Source organism: Acanthopagrus latus, chromosome 20 (assembly GCF_904848185.1).
Source record: "Acanthopagrus latus isolate v.2019 chromosome 20, fAcaLat1.1, whole genome shotgun sequence".
Lineage (NCBI taxonomy): Eukaryota > Metazoa > Chordata > Actinopteri > Spariformes > Sparidae > Acanthopagrus > Acanthopagrus latus.
Window position 1 is genome coordinate 24,359,240 of NC_051058.1, and position 23,924 is coordinate 24,383,163.

Here is a 23,924-nt window from a genome sequence, read left to right on the forward strand (position 1 = left end):
TTGAGTGGGCTGTTTGTATGAAGCAGTGCAAGAGAGTTGTCAGTCTTCAATGACACAGACACCTTTGCATTGCTTCTTCACTTCTTCACAGCCCATACTTCCAAGAACTCAGGATGAAGGAGATCTGGCAGTAGTTTGGCACTGGTGAGGGGCGGTGAATGCTTCCACTCCTTCAAGCAGTCTCTCGTCTTGGAGTGTCACTCTCAAATACAGTGATTAAAGCACATGTCCTGACTGGAGATGACTGTATGAGCAAGGTGGGGACTAAACATGCTGCTCTGGCTTCTGACCCAGTCCAATACTTAACCCAGCTTTGGAGATGCAGACACCTTGACAGAGCAAGATGCAGCGTTGGATGAGAAGTACTTGGTGTGTGTCTGGGCTGGGCCAGGTCAACAACAACAGCTAAGACATTTGATGACTTCAGGGTAAAATCTACATCAGTGGAAGTGCTGGAATTGATGCTCTCCCTCCCACAAGTAGCGGGATCAGAGGCCACATCCAACAAGGGGCTTTTCTGGGTCATATGGCATGCCACTTGCTTGCAACAGCCAAGGACCCCAAAGCAAGACTAGAGCCAACGAAACATGGACGGAAGGAGCACTTTGGCACACTCCTGCCATCAAAATGTCTGAATCTCTTACCACCAAGTCTGCTCACAGTATGTAAGTGTGCAGGCATTTGTGTGTGTGTCATTTGCCGATGTGGCTGTCGTGCTGCTGGAGTTTCATGCACCGTATTCTGCCATGGAAAAATGTAAAAAATCATGCTGTTAAAACCCATCCCACTAATATGCATGTACACCTAGAGTACACTTCGAGAGAAATCAGACTGTATGGTGCACTTTTAGTTAATTTGATATGATGTAAATTGTACCACTTTTATTGCTGCATAGTTTTATTTGCACCCAATTGTTTTATTCTATAACACTGTACTAACACCCAATGAAAATAAAAGTTCAAAGGGGATGTTTATAATTGTTACATTTCTTCTCGTCATGTGTTGGTGTAATTAAAACAAATCATTGTGGAAAAGAATATACAATAAAAAGTGACTATAAAGAAAAAATCTTAATCGAGTTATTGAAAAATGATGTTGACATTGACAATTCAATGACAAGATGATCCTTAATGTTAAATGTCAGATTTAGTAGAATCAGACTTATTGCACCTAGTTTCAATTCCTAATAATGGCCAAGTTATGGTCAAGGTCTTCAGAATAGGAAAATGACCTTGACCATGACCTTTTAGGCTCAAAAATCACCCAATATGGTCATAACAATATCAGAAATGAATTCCACATACCGTAATACATCTAAATGGAGGTATTACATGTGTATAAACATTCAGAAACAAAAAAGGTGGATTTTCTACGGTGTGTGATTCAGAATCAGAAGAGGCAGAACACCCCATGGCCTCACATTCAGTCTACGTTTACCTTGCAGACTATGAAAAAGAACAGCTCTGTCATGCGCTGTCATATGTGTCTGCCTAAACATGTGAACATTTTAGCCGACAAGAACTCCGCTTCAAACTTCAGAAAACACATTGCGGTAAGTTATATGTGGTTTGGCTGTGGATAGGCTAACGTTAGCCCTGTTATAATGTCATAAATAACTGTAAAATGTACATTGCTTTGGAGTAATTGATTCTCACACTGCAGCCTCATAGACAGACACGCACACACATGCACACACATGGAGTCAGTGAACAGCAAAGCACAGTCACCATGATGGAGAGAAAGTAAAGTGAATTTCAGTGACTAAAACTAATTTTTTTTTCTGCAAGGCACTGAGCATGTTTTTTTTTCTAGTATCTAAGTCATAGAGTACTTTGTTAAAGTAGAATTGATGACAGACCTTTTCTAGTGGATTGCATTATAATGTACAGGTATCCCTAATGATGTGGCCAGTGAGTGTATATGAATCTATGTAATGTTATTGTCATTTAGGTTTATACTGTGTCAGTGACAAACTATAGGCTTGCAAGAGTTACAAGCGCCGAGAGCTTTTAATACCAAAAACAGCAACTTGGCAGTCTATACAGTAGAAGGGTGTGCACCTAATTCTTTTAAAAACTATTTGTCTTGCTGCAGACTTGGACTACATCAAAAATCACCTGGACACTGACTTGGAGTTGGATAATGATGCCTGCACAAACAGCAGCCAGTCTGATAAATATGACTTCCTTGCATCCATCAGGGCAGGAAAATCAGAAACAGCTGGAGAGGTACCTTTCATGTCCGTCCAACGGAATTATGGATGTCTTACATACCTTTCCTCATATCAAGAAACTGTCACTCAAAGTCAACACAAGTCTTCCAGCATCTGCAGCCTGTGAGACTCTTCAGTCATGAAGGACTCCTGTTCACTGCTAAAAGATCACAGCTTCACTGCAAGAACCTTGAGAGCCAACTACTGGCTAGCTGTTGAAGCTTAACAGTCATTAAGATTATGGACACAGAGACCTCTGTATGCACAGGCTGCCTTGTTTGTGTTCCTCTATATAATGTCTGCCTGCTGAGCCTATTGTGCTGTTTCACGAGTTTAAACAAAAAAAGTCCTTAAGTTATTACCATTTCTTGTGGCTGAATTTGCCTTAATTTGTTTTATGTTAGGCTATTTTGTAAAAATGTAATTTATTATTGTTTTAGTTAAGGAATCTGCACATTGCTATTGTATGTTTTTGTCTATTTCATCTTCTGATTAGTGAAACAATAAATCGGATGTTACTTAGTACATTTTACTTTAACTTGAGTAATATTATTCTAAAGTAACAATACTCTTACTTGAGTACATTTTTTTGCTACTCTACCCACCTCTGCTAGGGACCCATAAACTCAATTCAAGTGAGAAATTCCAACAACACCAAACTGCGAACGAGTCTACAGGCCAGGCACTGGATTATGGCTCAGGCTGACTAACCTGTTCCTTTTGAAACTGTGGTCATGCTCATCAACTTCATTGTTTCCATGGCAACCAGGTGATTGGCAGCCGGTGCTGCTTTCTGTCAGAGAGAGAGTTGAGTTTAACAGAAATATGTCCATATTTATGATATGTTATATATTTCAGGTTCAACTGAAGCATCAAAAACTTCTAAAGTAAGTCAATTTCAATAAGTGCCCATGGAAAAATGCAGGTGAAGAGACAGACAGGTGAGGAGCCAGACCTTCAGGTGTCGTCCTCTTCCTTTTGTGGGGTGGGTCCTTGATGATGTGGCTGATGTCTCGGCCAATCAGCTCTCCTGGTATCTCCCAGACAGACAGGTGGATTGTGGGATTGAAGAAGAAGACCCTGTCGTCTCCAGTCCACACAACACACCTGAACACACACACACGCACACACACACACACACACACACACACACACACACACACACACACACACACACAGTGTGTTAACAGTTGGTCACAGTTGCACTGCATCAGATTGTGGTTGTCATGGTGACAGAGGAACTAATTAAACGTCAATAATAATCAATAATAATAAAGTGTGCAGTGTGTGAGAGAACAGCAGTTACCATGGCGACCCTGGGACAGGAGCAGAGGCCACAGGACGTTTATCTTTTCTCCCATCGTTGCCTCCTTTATCCTCCTCCTGTCCTCTGTCCACAGACACACCAACACACTGCAACACACATGCACATAAATGCACACGTACACACACACACACACACACACACACACACACACACACACACACACACACACACACACACACACAACCACACATATACACACACACAAATCTGGAACTAAATATGATCTGGGATTATTGAATCAATCATCATCAATAACATCATCATAGATTCATCAGGTGAACTTGTGGAGGGCCCTGACCCCTATGTTGGAACCCACCAGACGAAACAAGGTCAGTGTATAAAGTGAAGGGTTAAAGGGCCCCCAGGGGACCACTGTCTCAACAGGTGATGGATGTGAGGACTCACCTGCTTGTTGTCGTCTGTCAGTCTCTCTGTCCTTAGCAGTAATGCTCCTCCATAAGAAACTTTACCTCCACTCATCCCTTGTTTCTCTGACAACACAGAAACAGACGTATCAGCTTTCTATAACCTCGTCATTTTGACCTTTGACCAGCTTCATCCTGCAATCACTGAGACGTTTACAGTGGGGCTTCTCCATGCTGAACATTTGAACAGCATCATGGATGAAGATGCTCTGAACTCTGCTGCCTGTTACTGAGAGACAAACATTCCCAGTTCACTGATGTTCTGATTCATAATTGTATGAATGCAGCTGGTTCAGGAACAGTAACAACCTACATCAGTTAGAGAAATAAAACTGTGCAAATGGCACATTGATGACAGTCTGTGACTTTAGGAGGGAAATACCTCACCTGTTAGCACAGCACTGATCAAATCAGTTATTTAGATCTGAGACACTTCTCTCAGCACAGCATACTACTGTGATCATCAAAACATCTAAAGGAGACTGACTGGTCAGTTTTTAAGGTGTTCAGATGTCGATGAATTTCCCTAAAAAAAAGAAAAAAAGGGTGGCTCAGTGGAGCAGCGACATGTGAAGATGGGTTTTGTGAGCTCTGCTTAGAACGAACATTTACTTAGTATTCCTCCTCTCCTTCTCATCCTTTCCGGGGTGAATGTGTCTCTAAAGTGGTAAATCCCTCAAATTAGTTGTGTTTTTTGATTCAAAGCTGCCCAAAATGCCTAAATCTCAAAAGCCGAAGTCAGGGCTGGAAGCCTCAGACTCACTTGATGCGGATCCGGCTGCAGAAGTGGGGTTAGGATGCCAACGCAATCATGGCTGCCATAAAGCAAATAGAGCAGTGTGTGCTAACAAAGATAGACTAGTCTGTGATGGCGGCTTCAGGTAACTGCATAAGAAAATAGACAACCTGGTGCGTGATTTAAGGATAGAAATCCTAAATGTGCATGCAGGGTTTACAAACGTAATCGAAGAAATGCAGAAGGAAAACGCCACATTTGCAATCCGGGTTGATGATCTGGAGGAGGAAGCAAATGGTTAATACGCAACCCGGTTGGCAGATAAGGCCGAAGATTTGGGGTCCCGACAGCAGCGAGATAACTGCAGACTAGTTGGAGTGGAAGAGGGATTTGGAAATATACGACCAAAGAGAGCTGTAGCTGAATTGTTAAAGGAAGTGCTAGCCCTCGACTATACACTGACGCCCAATCGGGCGCACAGGAGCCTGCAGCCAAGGCCAAAGGATGGAGACAGTCCAAGGCCAATAATTGTCAAGTTCCAGTACTTTCAAGAGAAAGTAGATGTTCTTCGAAAGGCCATGGGTGCAGGCCCCATTATCCACAACGGTATGCATTTGTCCATCTATCAGGTGTGAAATATAGTCTCTTATACCATGGTCATGGTCTGATTGGCTGCAGGGTGTCCATTAAACCCTAATATATGGACACCTACTAAGTAGGTCCAGTCAAATTGTCTGTTCACGGATCTAAATCAATGCGCTAGCTGGCATATCAAATCTGAATATTTTATTTCCAACACTGAGCGCAGTCCATCAGTCCTTCATTATCCTCTGAACAACACAGGGTGGCGACTGTAACACACAAGCTTCAGAAAGTACACTTCCCATCTAAACTTACTGATACGCAAATAATCTCACATCCCATTCGCTGTTCAGCCCTGTACTTCAGGCTGCGGCCGCAGTGACGTTACACACGGCCGATCATTTGTTCGTGAAAATCTTGATGTTGATTTGAGGACATTGACATGACTGGTTGGCTAGCTGGTCTTGTTGTTAAACATACTGTCAAATTATATTTACTGTTTGTCAACCGTATGCAATGTTATTACTTTTGTTTGGCTTGTTTTTGTTTAATTAGCTTCATTATTATCATTACTAATTTTATTTGATTTTACTCTTTTCTTGTGGTGATATCTTCCAACTGTAAGTGTTAAGAGATTTATCAGCCTGTGACCAAAGAAGTGCCACCACACATGCAGCCATTATAGTAATGAGAGGAAAGCCCTATTGTATTTTGTTCTGACTTTTCCAGAGTTCATGTAAAGCCTGAAACACACTGGGCCAACCATTAGACATCTGAAGCTTTTGGAGAGACTCGGAGGAGTTTGGGAACAAATCTGTTCAGTGTGTTCAGCTGCGTTGGAAGCTTTTGGAACCGCGTGGACGTTGTCTGCTCCAATTCAACATGCAAAGTCTGAGAAGGTTGGCTGTTGGCCGTCGGAGCCATTGGATACTCTGATTGGTTATGTGCCACCTGTATGACCATTCTGATTGGCGGTGTGCTAATGAATCAGCGCGGTGTGTGGGAGGGGCGGAATACTGTGTGCGCTTTGTTTTTCTATGCACTCTGTTCCGTCATTTCCTGTTTTCATGTTTTGGAGTACTGGCACGAGACTAGCGCCACCCACTGTTAAGGAGGCTTGTTGCATCTCACACAAGCACAGAACATAAGTAAGTAAGTAAGTAATATCAGATGCTAAGGGCAGATATATTATAGAAGTGGGCAAGCTATTTAATACATCATTAATATTGGCTAAAATTTATGGACCAAATGGGGGGATGCACCATAATTCATACAAACTGTTACTAGGCCGGGATTTTAACTGCGTCCTTCATGCCCAGCGAGACAGTCCACGGCTGAGGTCAAACAACACTCTCTTGTCAGCTGCAGTAGCTATTAACACCCTCCTTTGCTCTTATGGCCTCTCAGACCCCTGGTGGATAAAAAAATCCAACTATAAAGCAATTCTCCTTTTTTCCACGTTCATCATAGTTACTCCAGGATTGATTATTTTATTGTCGATAACCAGCAGTATATATCACAGTATATTGCTAGAAGATCACAGTACAGTTTTTTTTTCCAGCCAATGTAGCGCCCAAACGAGCTTGGCGTCTAGACCCCCCAATTACTTTTATGTGAACATTTTAGAACATTTCTCAATAATCAGATTGACTTCTTTTTGAAAATTACTGACACTCAAGATGTGTCAAGGGGAGCCTTGTGGGAGTTTATCAAAGTATACATAAGGGGTCAAGTTATCTCCTATGTGGCAAACAGGAACAAGGAGCGTTCTAAATAACTTAAAGAGCTGGCTGATGAAATTGCAGACTGCAGACAGACGGTATGCTCTTTCGCCTCCGCCAGATCTTCATAAGGAGAAATTACTGTAGCAAACTGAATTCAATACACTTATGACATGGAGTGGTGAAAAAAATATTTTAAAATCCAGACAGGTATATTATGAGCATGGAGATAAAGTGGGGAGTCAACTTGCATGTCAACTTACAGCAGTCAGCTGAACAAATGATCCCGGGAATTGATACAGGTGCTGACCCTATACCATGCAGCACCCAAGTCATTAATGACCAATTTAAACAATATTATTCTACTCTATATCAATCAGAGGTAGACACTGATATGTCAGATATCTACTCATTTCTCTGTTCTATGGATATCCCAAGACTTTCTCAGGATGCTCAGTCAACTCTAGAGCAGCCATTGTCGCTTGAGGAAATAGCAAATGCCATCAAGTCGTCTCAAACATGAAGGGTGCCAGGTCCGAACAAATTCCCCAAAGACTTCTACACGGAGTTCTCTGCAAAACTTGCACCTGTCCTAAAATCAGTTAATGATGATTTACTGGCTATTAGAAAATTACCGCAAACACTTACCCAGGCCGCAATTTCAGTTTTACTAAAAAAATATAAGGATCCTGCACAGTGTAGTTCATACAGGACATTAAGTCTTCTGTGCTGTGACTATAATATTCTAACGGAAGCTCTTGCACAGCAATCAGACCCTATTATTCCCACCATTATTAGTGAGGACCAATTTGGCTTTATTTCTGGACGGCAATCATTTTTTAAAGTGAGAAGGTTATTTAATGTGTTATTTTCCCCCCATTCAACAGTACAACCTGAAGTCATTCTAAGCCTTGAAGGCGAAAAGGCGTTTGATAGAATTGAGTGGACCTACCTTTTTGCAGCTTTAGAAACATTTGGAATAGGGCCCATTTTCTGTAGGTGGATCAAGGTTCTATATTCAGCAACTATGGCAGTGGTCAGGACAAATAGCCTGATTTCAGAATACTATCTGCTCCACAGAGGTACAAGGCAGAGTAGCTGTCTGTCGCCCATCTTGTTTCACATTTTAATTGAACCACTCGCAATTGCTTTTAGATCAGATGGTAGGATTAACAAAATATCCAGGGGGTGAAACAAACCATAAAACTCTGCTTCATGCTGATGATCTGCTTTAGCAAATATCAGACCCAACTGAGAGCATGCCCTACCTTCTCCACATGCTGCAAAGTTTCAGTAGTATATCTGGGTATAAAGTTAATTTATCAAAATCTGTATTATTTCCATTGAATAATCTGGCAAGACAGATCACTTATGAAAATGTGCCTTTTAAAATTAAAAATAACAAATTTACTTATCTGGGAACAGAAATAGCAGGTTGAATTAAGGCTATTTTTCAATACAATTACAGTTTTATTTTAGACCGTGTCAAAACTGATATGGATAGATGGTCAAAACTTCCATTCTCCCTGGCAGGATGAATAAATGCACTGAAGATGACTGTAATGCCCAGGTTTCTTAATTTATTTCAAATGATTCCCATTTTTCTCCCAAAGTCTTATTTTACCAAGCTGGAACCTGCATGTATAAAGAAGGCAAGCCTGGAGAGAGTTATATCTGATGGTGGTCTGGGTTTACCTCATTTCTTATTTTACTATTGGGCAGAACATATTGTTAAGTTGACATATTGGATCACCATGTTCGCATATAAGGAGGTTCCGATCTGGGCTGATATGGGACTGAGAGCTCCCAGTTTCCCCGATTTCAATCTAAACTGCCCCCTCCCACTAAATATCAAATCACCTGAAATGAACTCTAAATTGGTGGTCCAAAATTTCTAGATCTGGGGCCAGTTCAGAAAACATTTTAATTTGACAAATATATGTAGTTTCTCTCCAATAATGTTTAATCATCTCTTTGCACCATCAGACATTTGCAGTTTGGCATAAAAGGGGCTTGGTCTACTTTGAAGATCCCGTCACCAATGATGGCTTTACTCATTTAAATTTCTATGTGAAGATCATAACTTACCAAAATCTCATTACTTCAGAAATCTTCAGGCTCTGAGTTTTGCCTCTATATACTTCCCAGGTTATCCATCTCCACCACCTAAAGACTTACTGTATTCAGTCCTTGATGTAAATCCACTTAATAAAGGAGCAATATCAAAAATACATGCATTAATTCTGAATAGCTGTCCTTATGCGTGGGACAAAATCAAGGCGGCATGGGAGGGAGAAGTGGGAGAAGTTATACCAGAAGACACCAGGAAAAATACCATGCAGCATATACACACCTTGTGTTTCTGTATCAGACATGGATTGATTCAATTTAAGGTTGTTCACAGATTGCATTATTCCAATGACAGATTGTCTAAATTATACCCTAAAATTTCACCAAATTGCCTCTAAGTCAATATTCTCCTGTTTCTTTGGGACACATTTTGGTCATGTCCATCTTTGCATGGTTTTTGGCCTTCTGTTTTCCAGTCACTCTCAGCAATACCTTGCCAAACACTGCAACCTGATCCTTTGATAGCTATCTTTGGTATAGCTAAGAATGAGCCAAACTTGTCCCGCTTCCACGAAAAATGCAATTGCCTAGGCATCGTTGCATGCTCGATGTCTGATACTGCTAAACTGGAACTGGAATGGGTAATGTATTTGTTCTCATTCCAATGCTTGAAAAAAAATACTTTGCTCATTTAAACTAATCTTTCTTATATATATTTATGGTTGAATAGATTTTTTTTTACTTTACTATAATTTAGACTGACAGCGAGGCACCAAACTGAATTTTTCATTTCAACCAGAGCATTTTATAAGATTGAGTACGATTCGCACATGCACATTTTTAAAACTGGCGGCAATTGTACCTCCGCCTCAAACGAGCCTGCATTTCGGACGGATGTTGATACCGGAAAGAAGAAAAGAATAAAACGCATTCTAGTAACGTTAAGGTAAGTCATTCCCGTTTTTAAACATGACTCATTTTCAGCCCTCAGATAAAGACTCCATTAAACGTTGTTAAAGACGGTAACCGCCTGCACAGGGTCCAAAATTAACACTTGCCAGGCGCCAAATGCCAGGAAATTTTCCGTTTGGCGAATAAATCTCAGAGTTCATCTGGGCTATGGTAGTAAATGTTTGTACAATAATAGTAGTGTTTTTCACTTTTCATTTATATACTTTTACTTTGTTCCTCTGCTGTCTGCACGTCTGAGCTTCAAGGGGACAAGCCCATATTTCGGATTAATACGGAGCTATATTAAATGGTGACCGTCAGCCGAACGTGGTATTCATATGTGGTCGCCATAGCTACAACAGAGGATGTAGCTATCCTCTGATATGCCTCTTTGTTCAGGTTTTCTCTGTGCAAATCATACCTGATACATGTTTGGGCGCCTGTTTGATTAAATGTGTCAAACCCTCATCGCTGTATCAAAGTTGCTGGTTGTTAAAGAAGATGTTGTAAACAGGCCCACAGAGGGGCAGCAAACTTTATATACACCTGGTTAAAAGGACTCACAGGCCATATACAGAGTGCATATGCACACACACACACACATACACACACAGGGGAGAGGAGAGGACAGACACCGTAAATGACTCACCATGAACAAGTCAGTGTGGCCCACCCCTGGGATCGAATTTTTTCTATTTATATCAATATTGAATGATATTTTAAAAATAATTGTGAACAGATTTTTTTTTCCGCCCAGCCCTTACTTTCAACAAAATCAAACAATCAGAATCAGAATCAGAATCAGAAATCCTATAATGTCCCGCAGACGGTGAAATTTGTTTGTCACAGCAGCATCAGAATATTACAAGAACAAGAGCAATAGTAAAATTGACAATATAAAATAGACAATATAAAAATAGACAATATAATTTAAAGGAAAGAAAATGGAATTGAATCGTCGTATATACATATTTACATGATATAGTGCAAGAATGGACAATCATTTTTTATATACAGATTTTAAATATGTATAATAAATATGGGTGATGAGATGAGTTTGTATAGACTTATTGCACAGTGCAGAGTACAGGGTGAGGTCTATATGGAGTGGTGCTGGTTGTACAGTCTGACAGCAGCAGGTAGGAAGGACCTGCGATACCTCTCCTTCACACACTTAGGGTGTGTCAGTCTGTTGCTGAAGGAGCTGCCCAGTGCTGAGATAGTGTCCTGCAGGGGGTGGGACTCCTGCACCAGCAGCGATGACAGCTTGTCCATCTTCCTGCTCTCTCCCACCACCTGAACTGGGTCAAAAGGGCATCCCAGGATGGAGCTGGTCTTCATAATAAGTTTATCAAGTCTCCCCCTGTCTGCTGTTGACATGCTGCTGCTCCAGCAGACTACTCCATAGAAAATGGCTGATGCCACCGCAGTGTCATAGAAAGAGGTCAGGAGGTCCCCCTGCACTCCAAAGGACCTGAGCTTCCTCAGCAGATACAGTCTGTTCTGACATTTTTTATATGTTGCTGCAGTGTGATCAGTCCAATCCAGTTTATTGTTCAGCTGGACTCCCAGGTACTTGTAAGGTGTCACCATCTCAATGTCCATTCCCAGGATGTTCACCTGTATGCAGGGTTGTTTGTGCCTGTGGAAATCCACCACCAGCTCTTTGGTCTTCCCAGCAGTGAGCTGGAGGTGGTTCTGCTGGCACCAGTCCACAAAGTCCTGAATAAGTTCTCTGTAGGCTCCGTTGTCCCCTTCCCTGATGAGGCCGACAATAGCAGAGTCGTCAGAGAACTTTTGTAGATGGCAGTGAGGGGATTGGTGGTAGAAATCTGTGGTGTACAGGGTGAGCAGGAGCCAGGTCTGATCAAACCTATTGAAGAATAGGTTAATGTCGTTCACCCACGTCTGATCCCCCACAGCCTGGGAGTCTGGAGTCCTCTGCCCTGAAATAGTTTTAAGGCTTTTCCAGACACCACTGATGTTTCTCTGCTGCAGCTGGTTCTTCATCTTCCTCCTGTAGCTGTTCTTCCCCTCTCTGATCTTCCTCCTCAGCTCCTTCTACACAGCCTTCAGCTGCTCCTTGTTTCCTGACCTAAAGGCCCTCTTTTTCTCCTTAAGGAGAGCCTTAGGAGGGCCTGTGGGTGCTGTGTCTGCAGTGAGCTTGTGACTGAATGAAGAACATCACAAGCTGCATCAGCATTAGCAGGGGGTGGGATATACACAGCAAATACTATCACCTGTGTGAACTCCCTTGGGAGGTAGTATGGCCTCATGCTAACTGCTAAAAGTTTGATGTTGTAGTATCTGTGTGTTTCTTACACATCCTGGGTTCTAAGACAATAGTGAATAGGGAGAAGACAGGATGAGACGGGACCAGATGCTCCCCTTAGACAACTGCAGGAATGTGACAGTGTGAGGGTCCCCACAACCAGGAGCCCTGATCAGTCCTGAGGTGGGCATCAGAGATAAGCTACAGGAAGGACCCCACACCAGAGGCTTAGAGCTGACTCAATGTATACATTGTCATCTAAGTATAGAGAGACCATCCTGTCCACTTTAGCTGACATAAGCAAAGTTTAGTAACACACACAAAACTTATTTCATATAGGATGTGAGGCAGACCCATCCTTCTCTTCTTTCCCATTGGATGGATGTACCTTTAATCCAACGAAGCGACCAACTGGAAGAAGTAGGCGGTTATGGAAAATAGACTTTAAAAAAGGCCCCCACACCAGAGGAAGGTGGGTGGTACTTAGTAGAATTGATCGAAGGCATAGGAGTTCTGATAGGGCAGAGGGTAATGCATTTGGCATTACTTTGCCCTAGATTGGAGAACACCAGATGTGTAGCCACACTCTGTTCGGATGCTGGGCTACCTGAAGTCTGTTTTAATAAAGACTGCTCTATCATTCCACCCAGCTTTGCCTCCGCAGAATTCTTTTATCACCATACTACACGCCTACACCTTTGAGGAAGACAGCCCAGAAACCCCAATGTCCTTACTGCAGACCTGTTCTTTAACAGTGGTGTGCCCAGAGTTACACCATCTGTCATTAACAAACACAGCCAGCCCTCCTCCTTTCCTCCTACCGCTCTCTGCCGTCCTGTCTGCCCGCCGCAGTTGAAAAACGTCCAGGTTAGCCCGTGTCCGGGGTCAGCTCCGTTAGCCACGTCTCACTGAGCACCATGATGCTGCACTTGCGGTAGTCCCTCTGATACCGGGTGAGCGCCGTCAGCTCGTCCACCTTATTGGGGAGAGATCTTACATTCCCCATGATGACAGACGGGAGGACGGGTCTGTAGTGTGTCCTCCTGCGACGGCGAACAGCTCCAGAACAGCACCCGCGTCTCCTCTCCTCCTCAGCTCGCGGGGGACATCAAGCCACTTGTGCGGCTGCACCGCGGCGCTACTGAGGGCCAACAGCTGATCCCTACTGTAAACAGTAGGGCTGCGTAAAGGCTCCCCGGACACGGTGGAAAACGGTGAAAAAAGAACGAAAAAAGCAAGTCTGCTCTTCATACTGCCCAAGGAAAGAGCTCCAGAAAGAAGTAAAAAGAACAGTTAGAAAAGTACAAAAAGGACTATAAAAGAGGAAAAAGCTCAAAAGTGAGTGAGAACCGCTGCAACAGGCTGCCACTCAAGCGGCGCCATCTTGGAATCAAGTGAAATTGATTGGCGATACCCTGAACTCTAATTCACTGTTAGATCTCCTTGTGGTTCAGCTTCCTTCTCCAGATCAGGGAGTTTGACCCCAAAAAAGCTGTAATTTTGTGGCACAGGGACTCAGTCAGGAGCAGGAGGCCAGATATTGAGAAGATGTGAAGAGTAGGGAGTGAGGAGTCTGATTAGAAGGATTTTTGCATCACCATAACTGGGCATAATGAAGCAACATAAGTTTTCATGTTTTGACAGTTATTTATTTATTAATAAATCTGATTTAAAAAGAACAGAAGGCACCATAATGTCCCTTGTCATCTTGTAAGTTCTGTGTACAATATCATAAGGGCATTTGAGATAATTAAATCACTCTCCTAAAATCTTCTTCTCCTCCCTCTTCACCTCCCTTGTACTTTTCCTCAGTTATCCATGCGTGTGGAAATGTAAAGCCTGTGACCATTCATATTCAAGAAGATCTGAACTTCTTAGACATTATAAACCTGATCATCAACAGGTGGGGCCATACTTACCCCTGTACTTATGAGAATTGCCCATGCACTTGGAAGACATGGAAAGCTCTGAATCTGTCCAATGCATGTTTGCTGATTATTCATACAAAACAAATCTTTTTGGCGCTTTCAGAACTCACAAATGGAGAAAATATAACCCCCCACAATTCTTGATTTTAAGCCTGGAATAGTTGATGGACCTGTTGGTAGTCCTACTGTTGTAGAGTCATTTAAAAGTGGCACTGCTGATATACCATCTGAAGAACTTTGTGTTGCATAGTTGATGAATCTGTTGTGAAAGAGTTAGCCATTGTACTTTACACTTCTAATCCCATTCAAGTTGCAATAGGAAAGCACAGTCCACTGTTGACTGCTTGAAAATTGAGAGCATACTACAGAAAAAACGTTAACGTCGTGGAACCTTTTGAATGTGTTTTAGAACGGAAGAATAAGACTTTTCAGTATGTACCTTTATTAAAATCCTTGCAGCTACTTTTAAACTGTGAAACATCACTAAATATGGCTATACATTGAAGGAAAAACATCATCCAGTGGAGAGTGATAAACAGGTATACAGATCCTTTTGGGATGGACTCCTTTACAAAAGAAATGTTATTCTCTCAAAAGAATGTGCAATTTTGTATGTTGACAAATTAAATTTGCAATCTCCTTGGTAGGTCTTGTAAAAAACACAAAATCTGTATTGTATTGTATTTTATGCAATCTGCCACCTGGTTGTCACTCCTCATTGTCCTCTATCCATTGATTGCATTGATCAATAGCAATGATGTCAAGGTATATGGTTACGAAAAAGTGTTAGAGCCTTTTATTACTGATCTCATAACATTGGAACAACATTGGATTTTTGTGGAAAAGCTGGGGGAAAATTTGAAGGGGATATTGTTGTGTGTTATTGATGATAACCTCGGTGCACACAGCATTGCTGGTTTTGTAGAGAGTTTTTCTGGCAGATGTGCTTGCAGGTTTTGTACAGCAGATAGGTTAGAAATTCAGGGCAAGGAAGCTGGAGCTGGAGGTTTCTCTTTGAGAACTGAAGAGATTCACACAAATCATCTAAAAACCCCTGATGAAAATTCCTTGAACAACTGTTATAGTGTTAAGACTAAATATGTTCTGTCAGAAAAACTTACCACGTTCAATGTTACCTGTGGCTTCCCTCCAGACGTTGTCCATGATTTATTTGAGGGAATAGTTCCAGTTGAAATATCTCTCTGTCTGACTGTATTCAGTTCCAAAAATTGTTTCACTTTGGACACTTTAAACAAGGCAATAGAAGATTTTCCCTATAAATAGACTGATAAAACAAATCAGCCTCACTCTGTTCCACTGACCCATGCATCCAGGAGCACAATTGGTGGAAACGCACATGAAAATTGGACTTTAATAAGATTTTTTCCTTCTACTTGGACAGAAAGTGCCCTCTGATGAACCAGCCTGGAAATTCATTGCTGATTTGAAGGACATTGTAGAAGTTGTTGTTTCTCCAGTTCAGACTCAGGAATCAATTGCATATTTGAACTTTAACATCTCTGAGCACAGGGCGGCTGTAGCTCAGCGGGTAGAGCAGGTCGATTAGTGATCGAAAGGTCGCTAGTTCAAATCCCGGCTCAGGGCAAGGCTGAGCTGTATGTCGAAGTGTCTTTGAGCAAGATACTGAACCCCACATTGCTCATCAGTGAGGGCCCTGTGATGAGCTGGTGACCCTCGCCCTGAGACAAGGGCTCCAGCAGCAACACCCTGTGACCCCATGGAAAGGGGTAAGCGGTTATGGATAATGACACGAGCACAGAGTTAGATTTATAGAAATTTTACCAGAGTCAGAATTTCTCCCTAAAAGCTATATGAGACCAAAGACAAATTTCCACATTGTGGACAATAAATGAAACTAACTAACTAACCAACTAACATTTCTTGGAGCATTATCCTCACTTAATCTGTGAGTTTGGACCGTTAGTTGCATTACAGACAAACTTCTTCAAAATAGTTGTACATCATACAACCTGCTTCAAAAATGTGCTTCTGTCCTTAGCACAAAGACATCAGTTTCTTATGGCACATAACCATCACATGTTGAGTTTTCCTAAATCCCCCCAGGAGGTAGCAAATGTTTCAAGTCTTCCCATTGATATTTCAAAGGACATAGCATTTGCTCTTAAGTAGAGGCACCCGGGTCGGGCCGACACTTGATCAAGCATTTGTGTGTGTGAGTTTTTTTTTTTGTAATAACTCAAAATAATGACCGTACTTCCAGCTACAAAAGGCGCATCTCTCTCCTCCCTCTGTGTTGTTTGTGCCGCTGCATGGTTTTACACGTGAGTAAGTGTCCTCATGCAGAAAACGTGACTTCTCGCGCACGTGACGTCACTCCCCGAGATGCAAGAAGAAAAGCTACCGGCATCACTGATTGTGCAGTGTAAATGCAACATGGAGCTTGAGAACGTCCGCTATAACAGCCCACGTAGTAAAAAAATGTCGGGTTTAAATCGGGCTCGGGTTCATAATTACAGTTAATGTGTCAGGCCAGCCGGCTCAGACACAATGTGCGTGGGCTCAGCTCGGGCTTGATTTTTTTTGGGCCAGATTTAAGCTCTAAGTGTAAGTGTGTGCATAAGTATGTTATAAATATTGTACATTTTGGCAATTAAATGCATTTTGCTGAAGGTGCAAATCCTGAAAGTGATTTTACACTGTGCATCCTGTCATGCCCATGTAGTGTTAGCAAATGTTATTGCATGTAATCATGACATGATTTGGCCTCATTCCCTGAGCGGAGTCCATCTGACAGCACAATGATAATCCACAGGTAATATTTTATGTGCACCAATATAGCTATGACAAGGAATTATATGTAGACTGGGTTTTTTTTTACATTTGTGTGTAATGTAAAACGTGGACTGTGAGGAACGAGGCTGAGCACTATCAGTGTTTCTAGCTCTGATGGCTCATACAGGTCAGGCTGGGTCCATCCAATAATGCTGCTAGCTTACATTGTTACTGTAGGTTACGTCCTTGGACAGTACATGGAGGCTCCCCTCCTGCGTGTGGGCGTGGCTCCAGCGCCTCTGTCTGACACGCCCCCGGCGTTTCACAGCAGAGAGAAGCTCTTGTTTTTCCTATGATTTTGAGACCTAATTTTATATACTTGGGAATTTTTATAATCTTTCAAATTTGGCTCAGTGGTCAATGACACATGTTTCTGTGGTATGACAAACTCATAACACAAATGTATTTCTCCTTTACACAGACTTTAACTATTACAAATGTTAAAAAGCTGCTGAGTCAGATTTCTCTCTCTCTTCTATCACTCACAGAGGGCAACCTGGCAGATATCACACCCATTCGATAGCTGGTTATGCTGAGGACACAGCAGTGTTCCCAATCCCACGTTTCTCCTATAATACAGAATGTCAACTACAGAGGGGAAATGCAGAGTACATGAGAAGCCAAACTAGACTGACACCTAGCTCAAAAATGCTGTCAGACATACTGGAGAAAATAGCTGAAAGTATCTACGCATACACACCATAGCCTGAAGATTCTCACTTCAGTGATGTCGCTGAGGCACTGACAAAGAAGCACCCCTGCCTTAGAGAACCAGGGTCTGTCAATGAGAGCTATGGATGGAAATGCAGTATGAAGATAAAAATGGCGAACTACCGGACCCAACTTAAGGCACATGGTACATCTGCTGAGCACACAGTGAATTCTTTGAAATCCAAGTCTTGGGAGGGTGCCTACCCAGCAAAGAACGTAAAGAGACCTAGATGAGCAGAGGTCAATGATTTGCCATCTTTGCCAACTGGTGCGACTACAGGAAGCCTAGAACAAAAGAGGATTTCCCTTTTGGCAGAACTACAGAAAAGAAACAACCGTCAAACAATAAAAGAAAAGATGGCAAAGACATTTGGATACCGTAGACAAGAAATAATGTGTAAGCAGCTGAGCATTGAAGACATCTTGGTAAGATGGCCAGGACTTTTCCAGATGGAAGAGATATATTTTTAGATGCATGGCACCTCAGACCGAATAGTCACTCAAACCTCACTCACTCATTCCTGTGCAACTGTAGGAATGACCACAAAAAAGAAAACACATTTTTGAGAGGAGAGGGACTTCATATATTTTTTAATGTCATTAATTAGACATTCATAAAAACTGATTTTCGAGCAGTTTGATCAAACTTTAGTTCTTTTTGGAAGATAATTTGCTCTTTATTCAATACATATTTGATACATGCTCTGTTTTTCTTTTCCATATCAACGCTGAGTTTATGCCAGTTACAACAGTTCCCTCGGAGACAAAGTTCTTGGCGCAGTTGGACAAGCACACATCAAACTGCTGGATGTCATCAGGAGCAAGGGAGGACATGTGAAAGAGCAGGCCAAGAGGACCCTGCAGGTTTTAGATGAGCTATCTATGCACAAGTTGGTGGGGGGTTAGGGTTAGGGTGGATCAGTGGGATCCATAGTTGTTGGGTATGTGTGCTTTTAATAAGTAGTAACTGTTCTTACTCAGAACAAGAAGACTGTGCATCCTTAAATCTTTGATGATCTACCTGGGTGAATCAGCTCATCACCTCATCAAAGAATACCAGGTAAGGGCATCTCTCTTGCTAACACAGTCAAAACCCACACACCCATTTTTGTTGAGATGCAACATAGCACTATATATTTTTTCTGGTACTAAACATTCCTTTGATTTGGGACTATTTAAATTTTATGGCCAAATTGCTATAAAAACAGCCCCAAGTGGGGGAAAAAGTTAGTCATTTTTAATGAGTCCTTGACCTTTATTGTAGCGCCATCATCAGTCTAAACTGAGAACTACTTACCTCTGTTATTTATCCAGTAAATTGTCCAGTGGGGAGAAAGTGGGGAGACAAACTGTAGTGCCCAGCTATTTCAATCTTTACATTACACATTTCTTTTCTTTGTTTATATTGTCATACATAAAATTATTTCACGTCATTCAGTGTCCTTTAAATCTATTTTTATCAGCTATTGCTTCTGCAGTGATAACATTACTTAAACATGCCTTTTCAACATTTCAGCTGCTTTGAGCACTTTGAAAACCATTAATCCTTATTAAGCTTACAAGTTATATTTTTAAGCTATAAAATCAGCCTTTTCAGCATTGCTTCAGCAGTTTCTTCAGTGGATTCAGCATTGCTTCAACAATTGCGTTCGGCCTTCAGCATTGTGATTGGCAATGCACGTTGTCTTCAGGAAATGCTCTTTCTAGTTGTCCTCATTCGTTGTTTTTTGTGTGCGCAGGATATGCAGGAAAATGAAGCTGACGAACTGGAGCAGGCAATGATGGCTATCGTCAGTGGAAAAGAGGACAGTGAATTAATCATCAATGGAATAGAGGTCCTGAAAGAGGTTCCCACAATTGCAAAGGCTGTTGCAATGTTCTTCGGGCTCACCTACGCACTAAACCTAAAATATCCGAAAAATGTGCAGCACACCCTTGAATTTGTGCACAAAGTCCTGATGGAGCTTGGTGGAAAAAAGATATCCCCAAAAGTTCATAGGCTGAGCACCCAGCTTTACAGCCCAGAGTAGGCAGAGTTGAATTCCACTGACTCGCCTGATTTTGTTTTCCCACAATTCATAATGTTTCTACAACCAAGACTTTGTACCCTTTTATATGAGGTTGGTGTTTGGAGTTTGCACTTGCATGACTGCATTTCCACTGCAGTACTGACAAAAGTTTCTGCCCAAGTTATCACAGGCATGAATGGGCAGTGTGCTGAAAAATGGTGGGCGACTGCATTTGCACTGCAGTGTTTGCACTGATTTTTGTATGTCAGATTTTTCAGACTAAGAGAGTGCCAGGAGCTACCTCACATACTGTATGTTTGCAGGTTATTGAACAGAAGCGATACACTGACAACACTTTTTATTTTAATGAATAATTCCTCTCTGTCTGTATTACAATCCATTTTGAAAAAAGGACAATTTTCTGATTTTGTTTATAGGAACAATTTCTGTTACTATTTGTAATTTATTTTACTCAGAGTATTTAGTTTGCATTTTCAAGTGGACACACTGCATATATGGTACATTTTGTTCTCGCTGAACAGAACCAGACATTTCTTGGTTGCTCTGTATTTGAGAAGGGACTGTTCTTAAGGACTATATTAATACATATTGAAAAAAAAGGAAGTAATTGAAAAAATGCTCATTCAACAATAAATAATGTATTGAAAAGGAATGTGTCCTGAGTATTTAAATCAGAATGAGGAATTGAAAGTAATTTTTTAAAATTCAGTTCTACATACATTATATTATGACAAAAACAACAACAAAAAACAAAACAAAAAAACAAACACTTTGCTTCCACATTCAGAAGTCGTTTACATAAAGTTAAAATATTCAGGTTTAATGAAGTGGATTATTTACATTAAGTAATAAAACCAATGTAACTGTTTTTATTTGGGAAAATTTGAAATGATTTGAAATGATTGGTTTGCTTCATCTTCAGAAATTGGTTTACATGAAGTTAATTACTCAGTCAATATAAATCAATGATTTACATTCATGTCAATGCTATAATATTAGGTTTGACAGATTACTTCAATAAGTTCAGCCAATGTTTCAGTTTTTTCAGTGCAGGAGGAGATTGGATAAACTTAGAAATAAGGCCCACTCCATCGTGGGATCCTCTTGTAGGTGCAGGTGGTGGAGAGCAGGATGATGGACAAGCTGTCATCACTGCTGGTGCAGGAGTCCTGCAGGCCACTATCTCAGCACCGGGCCACTGCTTCAGTGACAGACTGACACACAAGTGTGTGATGGAGAGGTACTGCAGGTCCAAGTGTGTGAAGGAGAGGTACTGCAGGTCCAAGTGTGTGAAGGAGAGGTATTGCAGTTATATATTGAAATGCAGGATTGCACTGCAGGACTGATAAAGGAATTTATGATTATCGTCGCGTACTGAATGAATGATGGTCCGAAACCTATTTGTGATGCTTCATATTGTATGTAATGGGGCTTAAATCAGATCAAACTAGATCTGAGTTGGAACTGAACTTGACTGCAGACCAGAATCATTAAGACATCCACCTCACTTTGACTTCATTTCAGCAATGCTGTTTCATGTGAGTCCAAAAATCTTCAGCTGAGGGGAATAAAGTGATCACATGTGGCAGATGAAAGGAGTTCCTCTGGCTAACTCTGATCCTCTGTAAAAAGATGAGACGTTGTGACAGCAGACACACGGTCACATGACTGTGATGTCAGAAACTATCAAAACCTGAATCCTGAGGTCAAGACTCTGCAGACTGACATGAAATAACCTGAACAAACTGACGACTCAAGATTTGAGATGTCTGTAGTGAAGAACATGTCCTGATGAGTTTAAAGGGTAACTTCGACAATTTACAACCTTGATCTTTATCTATTGGAATTTAGTTCATGCTGAGGGACACACCCTGAATGTTCTCTGTGCCATAAAATCTGGCGTACTTCCAAGTACATGGAACTACAGGCCATTTCGGTTGGATTTGTAGTCTCCAGCTCTGGTAATCCAGCGAGCGTAATAGATTTAAATAATACCTTCATGGGGGACGTGTCAGCTGGCACTCAGAAGCACAAATTCTTTCATGTCTCACTTGTAAATTTGCCAAATGTTCACAGAGGGGAAGACCTTTAACATTGTGTTGGCTGACTCTGAACTCTTCACTTATGCAGAACTTCCACTTATTCAAGTCAAGAGTAAACAGCTGAAGAAATCCAGCGCAGAGAGGCCAAGCTGTATCTGAGTGAGCCCCAAGACCTGGTTGACAGTGATTACCCTTAATTACCATTTGCTCAAACTGTCCTCCAATACCAACAGAAATTTATCATTAAAGATTATTTTGCCACATTGAATTTTGGCATGGGCAGTTTTTTTGTTGGCTTGGCTAAGCTGTAGACAGGTAGACATTTGGCTATTGAATGCCATGGAATTTATTATGAGTGAGTTACATTAGTAGCTACCTTGGGTGTAGGCGTTTATTTCTTATATATAAAGAAATACTTTATATATAATAACTACACGCCTACACCCAAGGAGTATGTTACATTACAATGCAGCAAAGAGATTGTCTCAGAAGTCTTGGGGGAGCACAAGGAGTGAATGCTAATACAAGAAATCACCATGTTAATGACTAAGAGCAGCCAGCCTGTAATTACTGAGTCTCTGAAACAAATCCACGTAATTCAAAGCACTTAAGACCCTGAAAGGACTTGTTGAACACCTGTTCCTTAATCGTGAGTATCCCCATCCTCATGGCCCTTTGACTGCGAGGATCCTGCGCCAATTCTCTGCATCCTCATAAAGGCCCCCACAATGCCTAGACTCAAACCAACAGTCAGCTGCCTTTATTCGAATACTCCATTGACTCTCGTCTGACCCGTTCAGCAGAAAAGTTGCATTGAACACAGCCTCGACTTGCTGCCAAATCCACTGTAGTGTGTATGTTCTGCACTTGCGTGAGATGCAACAAGCCTCCTTAACAGCGGGTGGCGCTAGTCTTGTGCCAGTACTCCAAAACATGAAAACAGGAAATGACGGAGCGGAATGCATAGAAAAACAAAGCGCACAGTATTCCACCCCTCTCACACACTGCGCTGATTCACTAGCACACCTCCAATCAGAGAATCCAATGGCTCAGACGGCCGACAGCCAACCTCCTCAGACTTCACATGGTGAATCGAAGCAGACAACGTCCACATGGTTCCAGAAGCTTCCAACGCAGTTGAACACACTGAACAGATTTGTTCCCGAACTCATCTGAGTCTCTCTAAACACTTCAGATGGCCAACAGTTGGCCCGGTGTGTTTCAGGCTTTAGTTGTGAGTATCCCCATCCTCATGGCTCTTTGACTGTGGGGATCCTGTGCCAATTCTATGCATCCTCCTCTGTGTTAAAGTCTCAGATGCGGCAAGGGGTGAAATTTCACTCCACTTCTGATCTGCCTCTGGAGATATGATCAGAGGCGCAGCATTGCCGGACCAAACTACTGTGAATGGATAAGCTGGCGTCACGTGTCTAGGGTGTGTCGGTCTGACAGTCTGATAACTACACACGTCCTTCACTCAGTGAAATAAAGAGAAATTTCCCACAAAGCAACGTTACAGGACCAAACAACAGTAACATAGTAACTGTAACTGTCTTTGGCAACTTAGATGAGGAAAAAAATACCACAGCCATATGTAAAGAAGTGTCTGTCCTCCTGTCTGTCCTCCTGTCTGTCCTCCTATCTGTCCTCCCATCTGTCCTCCAATAAGTCCTCCTGTCTGTTCTACCAACTCTTTGTCACGAAAAACAATGTCTGCCAAAAATACTTAAAGTCACAAGTGTTTGTCTCCTTCACTGTTGTGTTGTTGTAGTTACTGTGGTCACAGTGACGGTCAGGCCTCCAGACCGAGACTTCAATGAACTTTCCCCCAGAAAACAGCCTCCGTCCCTGTGAGTGAGCCCAATAGCTTCCAGTTTAAAAAACGTAACTTTGTCAGTTTCCAGGATGTTTGGTGGGTCAGGTTCTCAATCACTACACATTATAAGAGCACCCACATGATTATAAACTGTCCGCAAGTTTAGACTGACAGTAGGACACCTGGAAAACACCTGGGAAACACACCAACATCATCATGATGACATGGACCATCATGCCTCTTTAGGAGCCGCAGCGATGGCTTTCTGCGTGAATTACACACTAGTT

General features: G+C 41.8%; 1 protein-coding gene across 1 annotated transcript in view; it reads right to left on the reverse strand.

Moving 5' to 3' along the window:
• Positions 1-23,924, reverse strand: part of LOC119010095 — a 49,022-nt gene that overhangs the window by 3,279 nt on the left and 21,819 nt on the right. Inside the window, exons 9-12 of the mRNA XM_037081965.1 lie at positions 3,945-4,030; positions 3,519-3,625; positions 3,168-3,319; positions 2,924-3,005 (exon numbers count right to left, since the gene is read on the reverse strand). Of these exons, the coding sequence (XP_036937860.1) occupies positions 2,924-3,005; positions 3,168-3,319; positions 3,519-3,625; positions 3,945-4,030 (427 nt within the window). The remainder of the gene's footprint in view (positions 1-2,923; positions 3,006-3,167; positions 3,320-3,518; positions 3,626-3,944; positions 4,031-23,924) is intronic.